The sequence below is a fragment of the Lithobates pipiens genome, unplaced genomic scaffold (assembly GCF_037356315.1).
Source record: "Lithobates pipiens isolate NorthernLeopardFrog02 unplaced genomic scaffold, aLitPip1_a1.2 Scaffold_25, whole genome shotgun sequence".
Classification (NCBI taxonomy): domain Eukaryota; kingdom Metazoa; phylum Chordata; class Amphibia; order Anura; family Ranidae; genus Lithobates; species Lithobates pipiens.
Window position 1 is genome coordinate 147,258,828 of NW_027507787.1, and position 18,080 is coordinate 147,276,907.

General features: G+C 43.0%; 1 protein-coding gene across 1 annotated transcript in view; it reads right to left on the reverse strand.

The window, feature by feature from the left end:
- The window catches only part of ATRNL1 (attractin like 1), a 1,004,401-nt gene that overhangs the window by 815,639 nt on the left and 170,682 nt on the right, over positions 1–18,080 (reverse strand). Inside the window, exons 3-5 of the mRNA XM_077454933.1 lie at positions 13,061–13,174; positions 8,572–8,700; positions 8,236–8,444 (exon numbers count right to left, since the gene is read on the reverse strand). Of these exons, the coding sequence (XP_077311059.1) occupies positions 8,236–8,444; positions 8,572–8,700; positions 13,061–13,174 (452 nt within the window). The remainder of the gene's footprint in view (positions 1–8,235; positions 8,445–8,571; positions 8,701–13,060; positions 13,175–18,080) is intronic.

The window sequence follows — 18,080 nt, forward strand, 5'->3', positions numbered from 1 at the left end:
ATGAAGCACTGATAGGCACTGATGGGCACTAATGGTAACTCATAGGTGGCACTGATGGGCATTCATAGGCAGCACTGGTGGGTACTGATGGGCGGCACTGATAGGCAGCACTGATCAGGGGGCACTGGCAGGCATCACTGATGGGGACAGAGTGCCATGCCTAATGGGCACTGATTGGCATCCCTGGTGGGCTCTAGTGGGCTTACCTGGTGGCCATGAGTGGGCATACCTGGTGGCCATGGGTGGGCATCCCTGGTGGCCATGGGTGGGCATCTTCAATGGGTCTGCACTAATAATCAATGCACTGATTATCAGTGCATACCCCCTGTCAGGGGAGCAGCCAATCGGCTTTCCTCTACATGCTCCTGTCAGTGCGAGTGGAAAAGCAGATACACGGCTTTTCCTGTTTACACCGTGATCAGCTGTGATTGGACACAGCTGATCACGTGGTAAAGAGCCTACGCGACCCCGTAGGCATGCAATGATGGCTTATCCTGCTGGACGTCACATGCTGACCACCATTTTGCTATATGGTGGGCGGGAAGTGGTTAAAGTGATTGTAAACAACCCATTCAGTTTAAAATAGAAATGAAAGGCTAAACATTTTTGTATAGATATAAAAAAAATTATAATTACTTTTTTTTTTAAGTGATCACATTTCCTCACAGGTCACAGTTCTCATCTGCATACGAGATGGGGGGAGGAGAAGCAGCAGTACACTGATCTCACTAGTGAATGGCTTTGAAGTGGGGGGTGTGTCAGTCAGACAAGTCTGATCATTGGAGGAGAGTACACAGCATTTCCAGCATAGCTAGAGAACTGACGACAATGTGCTCTCCTGCTTAGTTTGGTCAGTGTTTAATAGGAAAGCAGACAGACTGGCAGGAACACCAGGGATATAACATAAAGGAAGCAAATTCAAAGAGAACAGGAGACTTTCTCATACAAGTACATTGTACAGCAGGTACATATCAGGAATATAAAGTTTTGGGGTAACAAATGCTTTGGCTTCATGTACATTGCTGCTGGTAAACAGACATTTAGGAGCAGTTGGGCATTTTTTTAAGCTGCCCCTGAACTCTCCTCTATGTTATCTTATCAGTACATGTACACAGGGTCGTTTATAGTAGTTTCTAGGCAGTTGAGTTTAGAAGCATTTTTTGGAGTAAAAAAAATGCATTCAGGATGGATGTTCAGAGACATTTGAAATGTCAAATGCCTGTAACAGCTTGTAAATGCAGTAACTTGCATTTAACCGTGTTTTGTTTACAGGCATTTTTCATTTTTGACAAATTATTTTTTTTTTAAACGCTTCTAAGCGCAAACGCGGCTACACATGGCAAAACGGACGTTTTTAAACGTCGGTTACTATCTATCAAGTTAAATAGTTCAGGAGAGGTTTTAAAACGTCCCGTGTACATTAAGCCTTTTACTTTTTTTTTTCATAACTTAGGGGACAAAAATTCCCATATGTGATGATATTTAGGTGACAGGTTCTCTTTAATGAGACATGCATGGTCTAAAAAACCTGCATGTCTCTTCTGGGCTCCACTGAATGTGTTGCAATGCAGATCGCATTGCAATACATTGCTTCTCAGCTATGCTAGCCAGGGACACCGAGAGGCTGACCCAGAAGTGAGGTCATAAACGTTGCTTTCCGGGTCACAGTAAGAAGGGGAGGAGGGCGAACCTGTCTGCTCTTCTCCTTCCCCTCCACCCGTCGCCACCCTCCATGTCGGTTCCGGGCCTGCAAATGGGCAAGCAGAGCCCGGAAAACATGGTGGGGAGCGTGGGGGTGCCGGTACTGAGGGTGTGTGAGCAATCGGGCTGCAGTGCAGCCGCCTGAATGCTTTCCCCTAACAGGCAGGAGTCTACCTGTTATGCCGCGTACACACGGGCGGACTGTATGGCGTACTTAGTTCGTCATACAATCCGACGGATAGTCCGTCGTACTTTCGACTGAACGGACTTGACCACACACGGATACCCAAACAGTCCGTCGAAAGCTTGCGCGATGACGTGTACAGCACGTACGACGGGACTAGAAATAGGAAGTCCAATACACAGCAAAGCACCCTTCCGCCGTGTAAATCCTTTCTGGGCATGCGCCATTCTTAGTCCGTCGAACTAGCCTACTGACGAGCGGATTGTCCGCTGAAACCAAAGTACGACGGACAGAATTTTGAAAAATCTGAAATACTTAGTACGCCAGACTGCACGCTGAAAAAGTCCGCTGAAGCCCACACACGAGCGGACTATCCGCTGAAATGTGTTTCGACGGACTAAGTACGCCATACAGTCCGCCCGTGTGTACGCGGCATTAGTTTTACACACAATGCCAGTGGCCCCACAAGATTGTGTGTGAAACCATCCGCTGTAAAGTCCCTACGATATACAGACCTGGCAGCGAAAGAGTTAAACCCATGTTTGCGCTCATTGCACGCAATTGCAACATAGTAGTACAGCAATTAGAGGTTTATATCAGGTGTGAGGAGATGACACTGTGCCCAGTGATCTTTGACTTATCCCATGGTGCTCAGGTAGATCTCCACCTCTTTAAAGTTGCCTACCCCTGATATATATAGTACAGTACAGATGCTATGTTGTCAGCTGACATTGTAGCATTATTGTACTTGCCCACTGGGTGTCACTGTAGCTTAGTAAATCTCAGTACTTTCATATCTGGATGTCAACTCTCTTTTAGATAGAACAGATCTGTAAAGACAGCCATAAGACCAAGACATTCCACTTATTTATATACCTTTCATCTCCCTCACCTGCCTATTAAACCCATCACTGCAACAGGCAGCTTCTCTAGCCAGGGAAACCCTTGCAGGAACCTCCAAGGAAGTACAAAGAGCTCTCCTAAAGGAGTCACTGGGAATCAGTAACTGAGAGATGAGCAGCACACACCACCTCCAGGCAGACACTTTAGGGCAGGGGTTTCCAAATTGTGGCCCGGGGGCCAGATGTGGCCCTTTTCTTGCTTTTATGTGGCCCTTGGGGAATGTTTCATCCACTGATACTAACAATGGGACATAATCCCCCCCCCCCATAATCTCCCAATTACACCAAGATGGGGCCCTATTCCCCCTTCCATGATACCAACAATGGGGCACATTTTCGCCCAATGACACTAATAATGGGGCCCAATGACCAATGATGAGGCAAAATTCCCCCAATGACACCAACAACGGGGAACAATTTCTTCCAATGACACCAATGACAGGGGACAATTCCTCCAAGTGATTCCAACAATGGGGCACAATTCCTCACACTGACACTAATGATGGGGCACAATTTCTCCAAGTGACACAAATTATGGGGCACAATTTCCCCCATTGACACCAATGATGGGGAACAATTCCTCCCGATGACACCAACATTGGGGAACAATTTCTTCCAATGACACCACTAATGGGAGCCAATGACATTAATGATAGGGGACAATTCCTCCAAGTGATTCCAACAATGGGACACAATCCCTCCCACTGACACTAATGAAGGGGCACAATTCCTTCCACTGACACTAATGATGGGGCACAATTCCTCCCACTGACACTAATGATGGGGCACAATTACTCCCATTGAGACAAACAACCTCCAAGTGATTCCAAAAATGGGACACAATCCCTCCCACTGACACTAATGAAGGGGCACAATTCCTTCCACTGACACTAATGATGGGGCACAATTATTCCCACACCTTTTCTACTCCCAATGGGTTCAGCCCCCCTAAAATCTGGAGAAAAGTAAACCGGCCCTTTGTTTAGAAAGTTTGGAGACTCCTCCCTTAGGGCAAAAGCATTCAGTGCGGATGGGGGTAAAAAAAAAGTATTCAATATCAGCTCTCCACAGCACTGTGCCCATCTGCTGCGGCTCTTCTCCCCTCTTCCTGGTCTTACTGGAGGCTCTGATGGCGGTGGGAGCCATTTAGAACCAGTGAGAAGAGAGTGGGGTCAGACCAAGCTGCTCTGTGTGACCGCGCAAGTGCCCCATAGCAAGCAGCTTGCTATGGGGGCACTTGCAGAAGAGGAGTGAAGAGCACCAACAAGAAGGGAGAGTAAGGAGTGCTAGCTGGGGACTCCCCAGAAGAGGAGGTTCGGGGTCACTCTGTGCAAAACCATTATGCAAAGCAAATAAGTATAACACATTTGTTATATAAATATATATTTTTAAAAGCCCTAAGAATCACTTTAATTTTGCTTACTGAAATGTTTTAATCAAGTTTTTTTTATTTTTTTTTATTTAGGGGGGTGTTTTTTTGGGGGTATATTAACTTAGTTTCCTCAGTTTTTATTATATAAATTTTTTCCTCTTTTGCGTAATTGGTTATTATTTTTGTCCTGTAAAAAAACAAGATAAAATAAAGAAGGAATGACTGCCATTAGAAATCATGGGGCCCCATACAGCTGCCAGCTCTGCCTGGGTACCTGAAAGCCAAACAATCTTTCCCCCACAACGCTCCAGATAATAACAATACATCTTTATTCCTCCACAGCTCAGCGGTCACCTTACTGCCTACAAGAGTAGTGCTTCACAGCATGTTCCCACTGCAATTGTGCTGCACTGGGGTCCGCCCACAGACTGTTCCTACTAGGCCCCTCTGCTGACCCAATGGGACCCAGGCCTTGTACAGGTGTAAAGCTTGTACCTACCTATTGGTTGCAGACAGTGTGTGCTTGGGGACACACACCCGCACAGCTGTCAAATAGACATGAATGGGGCTACCTGTGCATCTTATGCTGGCAAGGATGTTCCTTGGCACAGGTGTACACATAGGTATGCCCATGGGAATGAGGCCTTAATTTCCCCTACCCCATTAACTCCAATGCATTTCATCAATATGGTACAAAATACACAAATATCCAGATATTTAACACTATTACAGAGAAATAAAAACTCTCAATTTAACTCCAACAGGAGAAGTGACAGATACAGTTTTATTTCTGGAATGAAAATGTTGCAATTCAGCTTCATGTGTAAAATCCAAATTAGCCAGTAGGGGTCAGTAGCAGATAGGAGATGGAGGCGACCGTTATTTTTCACACTCCATTCATGAAAATAAAGTAGTCAATGTTGATTTACAGCACCATTTCTAATTGCATAATGAAAGGGAAAATAACCCGTCTGTAAAATCACATTTATCTTTCAAAATCAGATAACTACAACTGATCCAAGATAAAAAATAGTTTTCCCCCCATTCCAAAGCGCAATGTTTTGTTATTACAGTTAAAAATTTTGTATAGCAAACTTCGAAAAAAATATGTTGTGAATTGTCATATTTGAAGTAACTCTTTACTCAAGATAATAGTCCCCAACAAAGTTACATTATATAGGTGACCTGCACAAAAGTGCGTCTCCAGCTCATTGCATCGCTGAACGTGGGTGGGTCTGCTTTTGGCTCAGATCACAGTCTGCAGTAGGCAGTGTGGTCCTGAACATACACAGCATCCTAGATGTCATAAGCAGCCTTTGAATTTAGAGGCTGAAATCAAATGTGGATTGTCAGCTCGTCTACCAAGCCCTGCATCCACACAAAAAGGTGGACACAAATCAAAATGTATTCCTATCAATTAATAATTTTGTGTTCCAAAATATGTTTTGATTCGTGTGTCATATTCAGAGTCTACTTCTTTACAGTTCACTAGCCAGCTCCAGATTATGGTTCCCACTGGAGATCACAGTGGTGGCTGTCTTGGGTTACTTACTCCTACTTCACCTGAAGACATAATTTCTGACGAAACGTGTGCAGGAAGCGACATACAAACTGACCTCGCTGCACATGTGCACCGTATGGCAGAATGTGATGAGCTCTATTTCTTTTGCAACTTTGTAAGTAAGTTATGTTTACAATAGATTGGGGTTTATTTTATGCCTATTTACTTATGCCATGTATGGCCCTTTCTTTGATGCGATACATACAACATGAGCGTTCCCGCAAGTGAACTACTAAAACTAAAATGGCATTTAAGTAAAAAAAACTGACTAAAACGAAATATAAATTTGACGTCAAAATGAACACTGGTTATACATCGCAACGGCTAAATCAGTGTCTGCAGTGCATGTTCAAACCTTAACACCATAAATATTAACGTTATTCAATTTTCGAGTCTGGAAAGTCTAGAGAAATGCGTAAATATTGCATTACGATTTAACTAAACCATTCGATTTTAGTAGACTAAAATGTGCTGGAGATTTTAGTCAACTAAAATTAAAACAATTCAGATGACTAAAATACAATTAAAATGCCATTTTAGTCAAAAGACTATGGCTAAGACTAAATAGTAATTTGACATCACATCTAACACTGGTAATGAGGAATAACCTGGGGCTGTTGAAGTCATTCCCTTGTAGGCTACCATCTGCCTAACTATTTGCTGACTGTAGAACTTGCATATATGGCGGAAAAGTGGCACTGCTGCGCAGGATCACGTACCTAGTACAGGAGCCTGCACTTCTAGCTCTGGACCACTCATGCGTCCCACTGGTGGCCTGCTCACGCTGTAATTATACAAAGATCGGCGGGTATCGCAGACTCAACATCTATCAGCACCTGCTGATCCTTCTGTTCTGAGAGAGAACAGCAGTCTGCCTCTGTAAACAAGGCATGGATACTGTGTTTCTGCAAAGCAGGGACAAGGATCCATGGTTCTCTCTAGTGAAAGCACCTCCGATAATAAGCAGAAACCCAGGCTAGGCACACAGTTAACCCTTTGATCTCCCTTGATGTTAACCCCATCCCAGCCAGTGTCATCAATACAGTGACAGTGTATATTTTTAGTACCGATCACTGTATTAGTGTCATTGACCCCTAAAAAGTGTCAAAAGTGTCTGTTAGTGTTCGACTGTCTGCCGCAATATTGCAGTCCCGCTATAAGTCGCTGATCGCGATAATTACTAGTAAAAATAAATAAATACATTAAAATATCCCATAGTTTGTAAACGCTATAACTTTTGCGCAAACCAATCAATATACGCTTATTGAGATTTTCTTTACCAAAAACATGTAGCAGAATAAATATTGGCCTAAATTAATGAACAAATTCGATTTTATAAATGTTTTTATTGAATACGAAAGTAAAAAATATTGTTTTTTTTTTTTTTCAAAATTGTCAGTCTTTTTTTGTTTATAGAACCTGTAAAGAACCTAAAAAACACAGAGCTGAGCAAATAGCAAAACAAAGCTCTATTTGTGGGAAAAAAAAGGACATAAATTGTATTTGTGTACAGCGTCACACAACGGCGCAATCGTCAGTTAAAGTAGCGCAGTGTCTTATCACTGAGTATTGTATATGCATTACCTTCACTATTCTTAAAGAGATAGCGCTACACTTTTATTTATGTATATATGTACCAAAGTATGTGTTTGTGTATAGTAGTGGAAGCAATGATCTTGACCATGATATTGGTTACACATTTTTTAATTTGGATTATGTATCTTTTCTTGATATTCCTTTGTTGTTTTTTGATTGCATTAGCGCAAAGTTCACTAGGATTTAATGCTGGTATTTTCTTAAAGTTTAGACAATGAAATATGAGAATCCTTAAACCAAAATTTCCAACATCAGTTTATATTTTGCTCCAGTCCAGTGCCATAAAAGTGTATAGGGTGCCATAGGGTAAAGGCATAGGGAAAAGGCATAATGAGCTAGTATGCACCGCATACTAGCTCATTCTGAAATACTTACCTTATAACGAGACCCCGACATCTTGCCGATGCACGCCAAGGGAGCTGACATGTTCCCTAAGCGTGTCTTCCGGGTATCACGGCTCCGGCGCTGTGAGTGGCCTGAGACGCGATTTCGTCACTCATGCGCATGGGAGAATTCTTCCTGCCAGGGTCTGGCGTCTGCCGGACTTTCAGCCGAGAATCCCCTGTGCGCATGCGCCACTGCAGTCAGAGGCGCATTGCGAGGGGAATATCTCCTAAACCGTAAAGGTTTAGGAGATGTTTTTTTTTTCCTACAGGTAAGCCTTATTGTAGGCTTTCCTGTAGGTAAAAGTTGTAAAAAGGACCATACAACCGCTTTAAATATACCATTAAAAGGGTTTTTGATATATTATTTGATCTTCCAGAAATTGAGTGAGCTCATAATGTCCTGTTTACACTGACAACAAAGTATCTCTGCTTCACTGAAAGGGCTGAATTAGAATATGTGTATAAAAAAACAGGAGTCTGCTCAGCATTCACAAGAGAAGACCCGCCCCTGCAGAGCATCAGGAAAAACATACCTTGCCAGCTGTCGTTGCACACACACAGCTTCTCTCCCGTTAGGTCACAGTAGCCATGGTCAGGGCTGCCACAGTTGTTCTTGCAATAGGGGATGTCACAGGCTTCACCCTTCCAGTACTTGTCACATTCACAGTATACTCTTCCAGGGACTGAGCTGCTCGTCGTGCACTTGCCATGTCCTGAGCAATTATTCGGACAGGAGTTAATGCTGCACAGAAAGAAGAGAAAAATCAGACAAAAACTCATAAGATAAAAAATTCATAGTTTTATTATGAATGTAATAGATCATTCTTTCATCAATATCCCTACAGGTAGGGATCCAACCGCATACATACGAGTAGAAGATATTGAAGCCAGTCAAGTTGTAAGCAGCGTCGCTGAAAAAGTGAAGCAAAGCGTATCCGGACGTGGTGACGACCTCTGGGACCGTCTCATTCCCTGCTGCCTCTGGGACAATCAGACCACTAAGAGAGGGACAAGAAGAGGGATGGGCAATAGGGAAGGAGGGTAACAGGAGCAAGGGAAAAGAGAAAAGAAGAGGAGAGGAAAGAGCAGGAAGCGAAGAGAGGTGAGGAAGAGGAGAGGAAGGGAAAGGAGATGTAGAGGAAGTAGACAGGAGAGGAAGGGGGGAGGAAGAGGAGAACAAAAGGAAATGAAGAGGTATGAAAAGGGAAAGGACAAGAAGAGGTGAGCAAGAGAAAAAGGGATAACAAAGAAAAAAGAAGAAGGGAGAGGAGGGGAGAGAGGAATGAGGAAAGAGAAGAGCAGAGGAAGAGGACAGGAAAAGGGGAGGAATAGAAAGAGGAGAGGAGGAGAAGAGGAGGAGAGGAAGGGGAGAAGAAGAGAATAGAAGAGGAAAAGGATGAGAAGAGGAGGAAGAGAGGGAAAGGTAAAGGAAAGGGAGAGGATAAGGAGAAAAAGGGGAGAAGAAGATGGAGAGGGAGATGAGAGAAACAGAGGAGAAGAAGAGGAGAGCAGAAGAACATGACAGCAGAGGAACAATAAAGGTGAGAAGGTGAGGGTGGAAAGAAGGGAATGGGGAAGGGCATTTGAGAAAAGAGACATTGTAGTCATTAAGGCATTCTACATGTTCAGAAAAAAAACATAGCACTATTGTAAAAACAGGGCTTTCTTCCTTTGTAAGTCCCTGCTTAGTACAATAGTATAAAGCTAAAATCCAATCAAATATAAATATGCAATTAAGTTTTCATTTAAAAAAAATGAATACACAAATATCAAGGGTTTTATTTTTTTCCATTTTTACCCTCCTCTCACGGTATATTGTTATTGCTGTTCATATTTTACTACACAACTGTATGTACTTCTCCCTGGAAATGTTTTGTGCATTTGTATTATCTATTATTACCATTGTTATTTCATTTGCGCCATACAGCGCCACGGGAGATGACAGCGCTATAGATTTCTTTAATTATAACAAGAAGAAGAAAATCTAATTACACAAGCTGACTCCTGCAAGGAACATTATGATACAAAACTAAATGAGAATAAAAAAAGGCACAAAAAGGACAAACTTGATGGACTGGCCGTTTTTTCTTTTGTCTGCCATCATTCTTCCAAGTTTCTAATAAACAAATACGAATACAAATAAGATAAGTATTTGTAGTGGGGTTCTGATGTTTGGGGATCTAGGGGTGGGTTGGGAGAGTAGGAGGGAATAGGATTTGCTTTTTTTTTTTTCTTGTACAATTGTGTTTTTTTTTTCCTCTGTATGTACACAATGAAAACTTTCAATAAAAACTATATCATTTAAAAAAGAGAAATAAAAATGAAGAGAAAATATATAAGGAGTAATAAAAAAAAGAACATCTAAAATGTACAAAAAAAGACAGAATTTTAAGGTGAGTGCAATGACAACAAAAAGAAAACGTGGTCAGGAGAGGGGAAGACCAAGCAATCCATAAAATTGTGTTCCTGGGGTACCTGGGGTAAAAGCTGATCTCTAAGTAGCGTCTCTGTATTGGAGGCTTAGAACTGTGTCTGCCGCCTTGTCATTGCCAGCGCACCCAGCGTAACCCACTCTGGGTATAATTATCCACCACCCGGTACATAATGAAGTGCATACAGAGCCGAACAGAGAATAGCGAGATTTTGTGGCCTACTTAGCAGACACCTGGGGACACATCCGTGCTGCACGAATCAATACTGACACGTGGCACCGGCTTCACTCCTCATTATCTCCAAACCCAGCCGAACAGACGCCACCAAGCGGATAACTGAGGCGTGACTGCTGGTAGCAGGGCTAGGGGGATTAAGACTGACACAATGTTACTGAGTCACAGTACTGCCGATTGGCCCTTTTATAGAACAGAAGAGTTCTCTTTTGTTATCTTTTGTCCAATCCCAGAGCTTGGATAACCTACCTAAAAATCATGACTGACAACACATAAACTGACTCATGTTTTACTATTATTGAGCAACTCTGAATATGTAAAATGCTGATCACATATTACTTATAGAGTTTTATATACTTGTTGGCCAATCCAGTGTGACGTCTGCCCCACACTAAATTTATCTAAAAGATAAAATCAGGCTTGCAATAGTATGTTTAAAGCAGGTTGAAAAGCTAATAATTCTGTTTGGCAGTTATTGTGGTTTACAGACTCCTTGGAATGTTATACAGCCAGTATAGTGACCAGAGGTGTGAGAAGCCTATTGCATTAGGGTGTGTACCCCAAAGTGCAAACACACATGCCTTTCTCTGCAGCCTCAGCTGCACTGGACAGTGAATGAATGGGAAGGGCTCTGTGCTGAGCGGTTTCCTGTTAATTTACAAATTGAAGCATAGTAAATAGTTTACTTTGCTTCAGTTATGAATGAATGCAGTGAGTAAGTGTGTTCATTTAGAAAAGGAAGGGGCTGGTCAATTACATATTGATTAGCCCCTTCCCCTGCTCTCCAACAAGAAACATCCCCCACAGCAGCCGTGGGAGTGGGGGGAAGCCAGCAGCACTGCACAGGGAAAGCCGGGGCAGTGGGGGGAATTGACACCACAAGTAGTGATTAGGGGGGCCCTGGCACACCTCCTGCTCTTTGCCTATGATAGTGACACCATTATGCAGTGATGCAACTTCCCCAGCATTCAATATGTACAGTGTAGGCTGAAATTGCGTTAATTCTGTCTGGCCAGTCTTATGATTCACAGACCTCTGCCACGCCGTAATTAGTCCAGTGACACCACTCTGCACTATAAACACACCTAAAAAAAACTTTTTAAGGGACTTTACCAGTACCAAATAGAAACACAAATTTAAAATATTTTAATTTTTACTGATATCAGTAAAAAATTTATTTTTAAATTTGTGGCTCCATTTGGTACCAGTAAAATCCACTTAAAAAGTTTATTTTGTGACAGTTGAATAATACAGATGTGGTACCTACTGTCAGGGCTTTTTTTCAGCAGGAACGCAGGGGAACGCAGTACCGGCACCTCCAGAACTGAATGTATGTAGTGGTAAGCTGTCCTAGAGGGTCTATTGATACTGGCTGCTTGGGACTCTATTGTTACTGAGTGGGATCTATTTTTGTGAAGGAATAGGGTCTATTGTTGCTTGGGAGTTCTTCTGTTGCTCGTAGGGGATCTAATATTGGTGGGGTGGGTCTTATGTTGCTGGGAGGAATGTACTGTTGAGGGAGGAGTCTTTGTTGCTTGCTGCTGGAGGGTCTATTGATGCTGGCTACTTGGGAACCTATTGTTGTTGGGGTGGATCTATTTTCGCTGGGGTGTCCATTGTTGCTAGATCTATTTTCCTGCCTTTCTTGTTATCAGTAACAAATTCAATACAAAATACAATTTTTGCAGGGGGGGTTTATCGTTGCTGAGAGGTCTATTGTTGCTGGTAGGGTATGTATTGTTGCTGGGGTGGGTCTTATGTTGGAGGGGGTCAATCATTGCTGGAAGGGATCTACTGTCAAGGGAGGGGTTTAACGCCTGCCGACCAGTGCATGACAATATACGTTGGCACAGTGGCAAGTCTGCGCAAATGGGCATACCTGTACATCCCCTTTAAGATGCAGCATTGTGGACACGCACGTGCCCGCCGCGTACTCCGTGACCATGCCTGCAGACTCAATGTCCAGTATCCTACGATCATGTCACGGTATGGCCTATGTAAATTAAGCATTTTCCTGTTCTGCCTAGTGACATGACAGGGATCTGTCATGTCACTAGGCATCCCTGTCATCGGGAGCAGTGATCGCTGTCATGTCAGTGGTAGCCCACCCCCCCACAGTTAGAATCACTCCCTAGGACACACTTAACCCCTTGATTGCCCCCTAGTGTATAACCCCTTTCCTGCCAGTTTCATTTATACAGTAATCCAGTAAAACCATAAAATGATCCTTGATTCTGTATTCTCTAAAAGTGGGAAGTGGGTAGGGGGTGGAACCAAGGAATGGTGCTCGGAGGTGAGTAGGAGGGCGGAGTCAAGGGATGAATCGGAAGAGAGGAGTTTCTGCACCTATTCTCTGAGAAGAAAAGCCCTGCCTACTGTACATAATGCAACATTGTAGTATAACTCCCTAGGTCACCTCTAGCCTGCCGAATGCACTATGAATGAGCAATTTTCGACTGCTGAGCTTCTCTTCTTGTAAGATGCCAGGGCACCTTTTCCTTCAACCCCTGATGCCTGAAATGCGTTAGCTTTGCAATGCACAATGCCAACGATGGAATGGGCAGAGTGAGAGTGCAGTTTAGAGTGAGAAATGTACAGATTCCTGCTCTGAAACTTTGATATCTGAGAATACCAAGACTGTTCCTGTCTGGATAGCAGGATGCAGTCTATCAGACACAACATGTTGGCTCACCTGAGTACTGCGATCAGAGGGGAGTATATGGAGTCTCCGTCATAGACGTACATGTGGTCCCAGCTGCACTCCGTAGCAAAGTGATTGAAACGCAACCGCAGGATGGCGTTGGGGCTGAAAAACAAGAAGAGGGAGTTAAGGTTACAGCTCTACATATCAAAGATCCTCAGAGGGTCCCTATCATTTCCAGATATGGAAAGACATGCGAGGAGGGAATTGTTTCAGTAAAAGTGTATTGTCAGAGCAGAATCCAGAGACCTCCACTGGGGGGGGGGATGGACATTATAGACCCATTCACACTTGTGCACTGAGGCACGCAATAAAACATTGCTGCACTGCATCACAATGAACTTGCTCTATGTGCATTGCCATTCATCGTGTATAGCACCCCAACGCACTGTAAAGTAGATTGCATTGCATAATGTACCACACCATAACATGCGTCATGGTGCGCTGCATTGCTGTAAAAGAATTATGTGCATTTTCTCATCTATTGTAATGCATTGGATGGCTTATGATAAATGGGCTGCCTTAACGCAAATCTTAACTCCACGCCTTTGGTTTCTGTGACTGTACTCTTCGCTGGTTCTCTTCCTACTTGTCCAACCGCACCTTTAGCATTACTTACAATTTTACTTTCACCTCTCCTCTTTCTTTCTCTGTTGGGGTCCCCCAAGGTTCTGTTCTTGGACCTCTCCTATTCTCAATCTACACCACCCACATTTTGTTATTCTGATGAAATAGCTGTATGTTTATCTGTGCCCCTGTGTTAAGTGAATCTGTATGGGCGTTATTTTATCATTAACTATCAGCTACTGCACTTACAGTGTCCTAAGGAGGAAAGTGGTAGGATCTGCATCCCTTTAGATGTGATTTCCCTTTGAAAATATCTCACCAAAAATTACATTTTTGTTGCAAGGGATGCCTTGACTTGTATCTCAGTAAAGACTTCTGGGAAAATCAGTCAGCCAATTACACAAGCAGAAAATTAAATTTCTGGTGGACATTCTGTACACATTCCGTGTACAGAAAACCCCCAGCTAGCCATATTGCATTGAATTTTACAGAAAATTATAGCTCTGCAGATAGAAAAAATTAAGATATTTTTTAGTAATATTTAATTACAATATGACTTGTGTTGGATTTGTATACACTATATTATTTTTTTTATTTGTGTTTTTTTTTCTCACGAATGTAGGAGTTACCCTATAAATATATATGCATGCGGCCATCAATCTGCGGGTTAGGCCCCAAGGTTCCAACTGTTCTTTATGCTAATATAAATACGTTTGTTTGTTTTTTCTTGTCCCCAATGGAGAGATTTCCCTTCGCTTCTTGTCCTGACAAACACAAGTGTTTACGCACTCAGCCTTAGGTCCCATTCATACCTGTCCGTTAAACTGCAGTAAAACATAGGGGGGGGGGGGGGGGGAATAATGACAAATACGTCAGTTTAGTGGTGTAATTATTACTGCATTTTCTGTGCACCAAATTAATTACGTTTTAGGACAAGTCCTATGTGCTGTTGTGTCTAGCAGGGCTGCTGTTGTACATCAGCTAAACAAGGGGGCACGGGGCAGCTTAAAGTGGATGTAAACCCTCTCCTATACCCAGTGAAGTGAACAGCCTCAGATGATACACAGAGATTAAACAAATCTCCCTACATAAGTTGTACATGTAAATCTGCTGTCTTCAGCTTTATGTATTCTTTAGAAAGAGACAGCTGATTGGAGCAAAGACACACACCCCCACTCCCCATAGGCCAAGACTTTCAGAGCTGGGACACAAAATTTCAGCATGGTTTTATCACAGTTGACAGAGAACTTTGAGCAGGAGCTAACAGAAGATACAGAAGAAAGGAGCAGGAGAACACTACAGATATATGTGCCCAGCTCAAATTTCATGAATTGGCTTTACATTAATTAATTTCTGCCTAAATGAATAACTGAATTTTATTACACCACACACCATTGGTGGCATTACAATCCCCCCCCCAATCACGTGCTTAAAAAAAAGACCGTACCAAATACCATGATTACTGTGTTTAGGGGGGTTTTTTCATGTGACTCGAAAACCGCATCAGAAACGTAGCACCGGTGCGCTAATGATGCGCTCCTGCTGCGTTTTCAATGCATTTCAATACTTTTGCAGGCACTCGACCCCCTCCCCAACAGCAGAGCAGTGCAGGGAAGTGTCGGTGAGACACTAATGCATTCCAATTTCAGAATTCCTCACACCGAGGGGGAGGCACAGAGCCCCCACACATAGTAAAAGATGGGAAACATTGTTTAGTTCTCTAACTTTGCTGTAGCTGCGATCGTCAGATTTTGTGATGGAGAGGGGATTTTCTGCTGCGGGGGCCCAACTTATAATCCTGCACACAGGCCCACTGCTTTCAGAAAATGCCCCTGACCTGAGCTCATCATTGCACATCCATTCCAGATGCTTGTATGTGCCATCACATACATCATATACATTACATACAACACATATATCACATACAAACATGTGGGCTGGATGCGAGAGGTGGATCAGCAGGATGAGTGTGCCAGGACAGGTAGATGTGTCTCATCTCTGCTTCCTTTCACCACTCTGCATATCACACATATCATAGATGAGAAGAGGGTACAGTGGCGGGGCAGATGTGCAGGGAGGCACAGTGGTGGAAGAGATGAGAAATGAGAAGAGGCTTCAGCAGTGGGACAGAAGAGCAGAGGGTTCAGTGTTGGGCCAGATGAGCAAGGGGGTACGGTGTTGGGGCAGATGAGCAGGGGGGTCAGTGTTGGGGATACAGTATTGGGGAGGATGATCAGTGGGGTTCAGTGTTGGGCCAGATGACCAGGGTGGTTTAGTGTTGGGCCAGATGAGAAGGGGGTGTGGACCAGATGAGGAGGGGGTTCAGTGTTGGGCCAGATGAGAAGGGGGTTCAGTGTTGGGCCAGATGAGAAGGGGTTTCAGTGGTGAGGCCAGCATCTAGAGTTTGGAAACATTTCCACAGTGAGATTTCTGCTGAGAGCAAAGCTGCAATTTTCAAATATTGTGAGAAGAAATATTATTTTACAAATGCAACAAGGATAACAAAACACATCCTGACATGCCAGAGGTGCCCTAATTACATTATAAAATACATTAGGCTTGGTTCACACATGTCCAACTGAGGTTTGAAGTCCATTTTTAAAAGAAATCCGGTGCAAATTTTTACTTAAATTCACACCTGAACCGGACCTAAAATCACACAGGACTCTTTTTAAAAATATGGACTGTGGCCGTTCCAAAACATGTGTGAACCGGCTGCATTGCAAGCTGGTCCAGTTCACGTTATGCGAATTAGATGCGGTTCAAAGCGCATCCAATTTGCATATTTGTGAACAGAGCCTTACGGAATGAAATGAGGACCAGAATGAAAGTGCGAGTAGCTTTTCCCTCCTGAGTTCTCATTCTAGAAACGCTCTTTCCACTGCTTCTGGGTCTTCACAAAGTGTTTCTCCACCAGCAGCATCTTCAGGTAAGGAAGCATTACAAACCAACGGCCTCACAAAAATACACAATCCCTTCATTTATAGAGAAAATCACACCTGAAAATCAGGAGTACATTGATCAAGCTCTTCATAAAGCAATAAATGCCTCTGGATCAGCATTGTCAGTAACTGAAAAAAAACGAAAATGGATATTGGCATGAAGCTTTTACATTATTATGAGGGAAAGGGGGGTGGTGACCTGTTCTTAACATATATTGTCCTTGTTATTCCAAAGAATAACATTTTATCTATTTACTCAATGCAGCCTTATTTCTATATTTTAACTAAAAATGTGTATTATGTTGTGTGTTTTTGCTTTAAAATTCAGTTTTTTTTTATATTTTTTATTATAATTTTCCTGAAAGTTTGCTTTTAATAAACACTTGTGCAAATATCAGGTGACATAAAAATTTTCAACTATAACCTTTTTATTGTGCAGGGCCTCGGCTTTCAGAAAATATATCATGTTCTGGGGGTTTAAAGAGGAAGTAAACTTCCTCTGCAGACATTTACCTATAGGTAAGCCTATAATAAGGCTTACCTATAGGTAGTGAAAATATCTCCTAAACGTGTACCTTTTATGACAGGGATATGCAATTAGCGGACCTCCAGCTGTTGCAGAACTACAAGTCCCATGAGGCATAGCAAGACTCTGACAGCCACAAGCATGACACCCAGAGGCAGAGGAATGATGGGACTTGTAGTTTTGCAACAGCTGTAGGTCCACTAATTGCATATCCCTGGTTTAGGAGATATTTGCATTGCATGCAGCCAGTGATATCACTGGCGCATGCCCTCTGAAGGAATGGCCACGGGTGCCGTTACGTCCGAGCCCCGTGCCGTGAATGGTGGCTTCTGCGTGCATGTGTGGGAGTGATGTCACCGCGGCTCTGGCCAATCACAGCGCCAGAGCCTGCAAACCCAGAAGAAACTCCGGGGGAAAAGGCAGCCGTCTCAGCAGTGTGCGGGCACCGCTGAAACAGCTTCATTCTAAGGTAAGTATTTCATAATGAGCTAGTATGTGATGCATACTAGCTCAATATGCATTTGTCTTACAGGTTTTTTTTTTTCAGAGTTTACAACCTCTTTAAGTAATTTTTTTGGCAAAAATTGCTCTGGAGTCAAACTGGATATTCATAATGTAATAAAAAGTATCAAATTTGCTGAATCCTCCATCTATTGAGAGCAAACACAGCCAACAACACCCTGCTATTTACATAGAAAATACTTCAATAAGAAGAAATGTTTGCTGGGAAAAAATATTTGAACAACAAAGTCAGACTAAGACACGCTTATCAGAGAATCGTTCCTAACAGACACCCATAATCAAATCTGAAATGTTTATTCAGATGTGGAGATAATTCATCGTATGGCACCTGCAGGTGCTGTAGACTCCCCTGTAGTTAAAGTGAACCTGTACTCTGTTCATACTGGGCAAATTCACAGGTTCACATTATGTATAACACTAAAGCCCCGTCCGTACACGTTGGATGTCAGGCTGT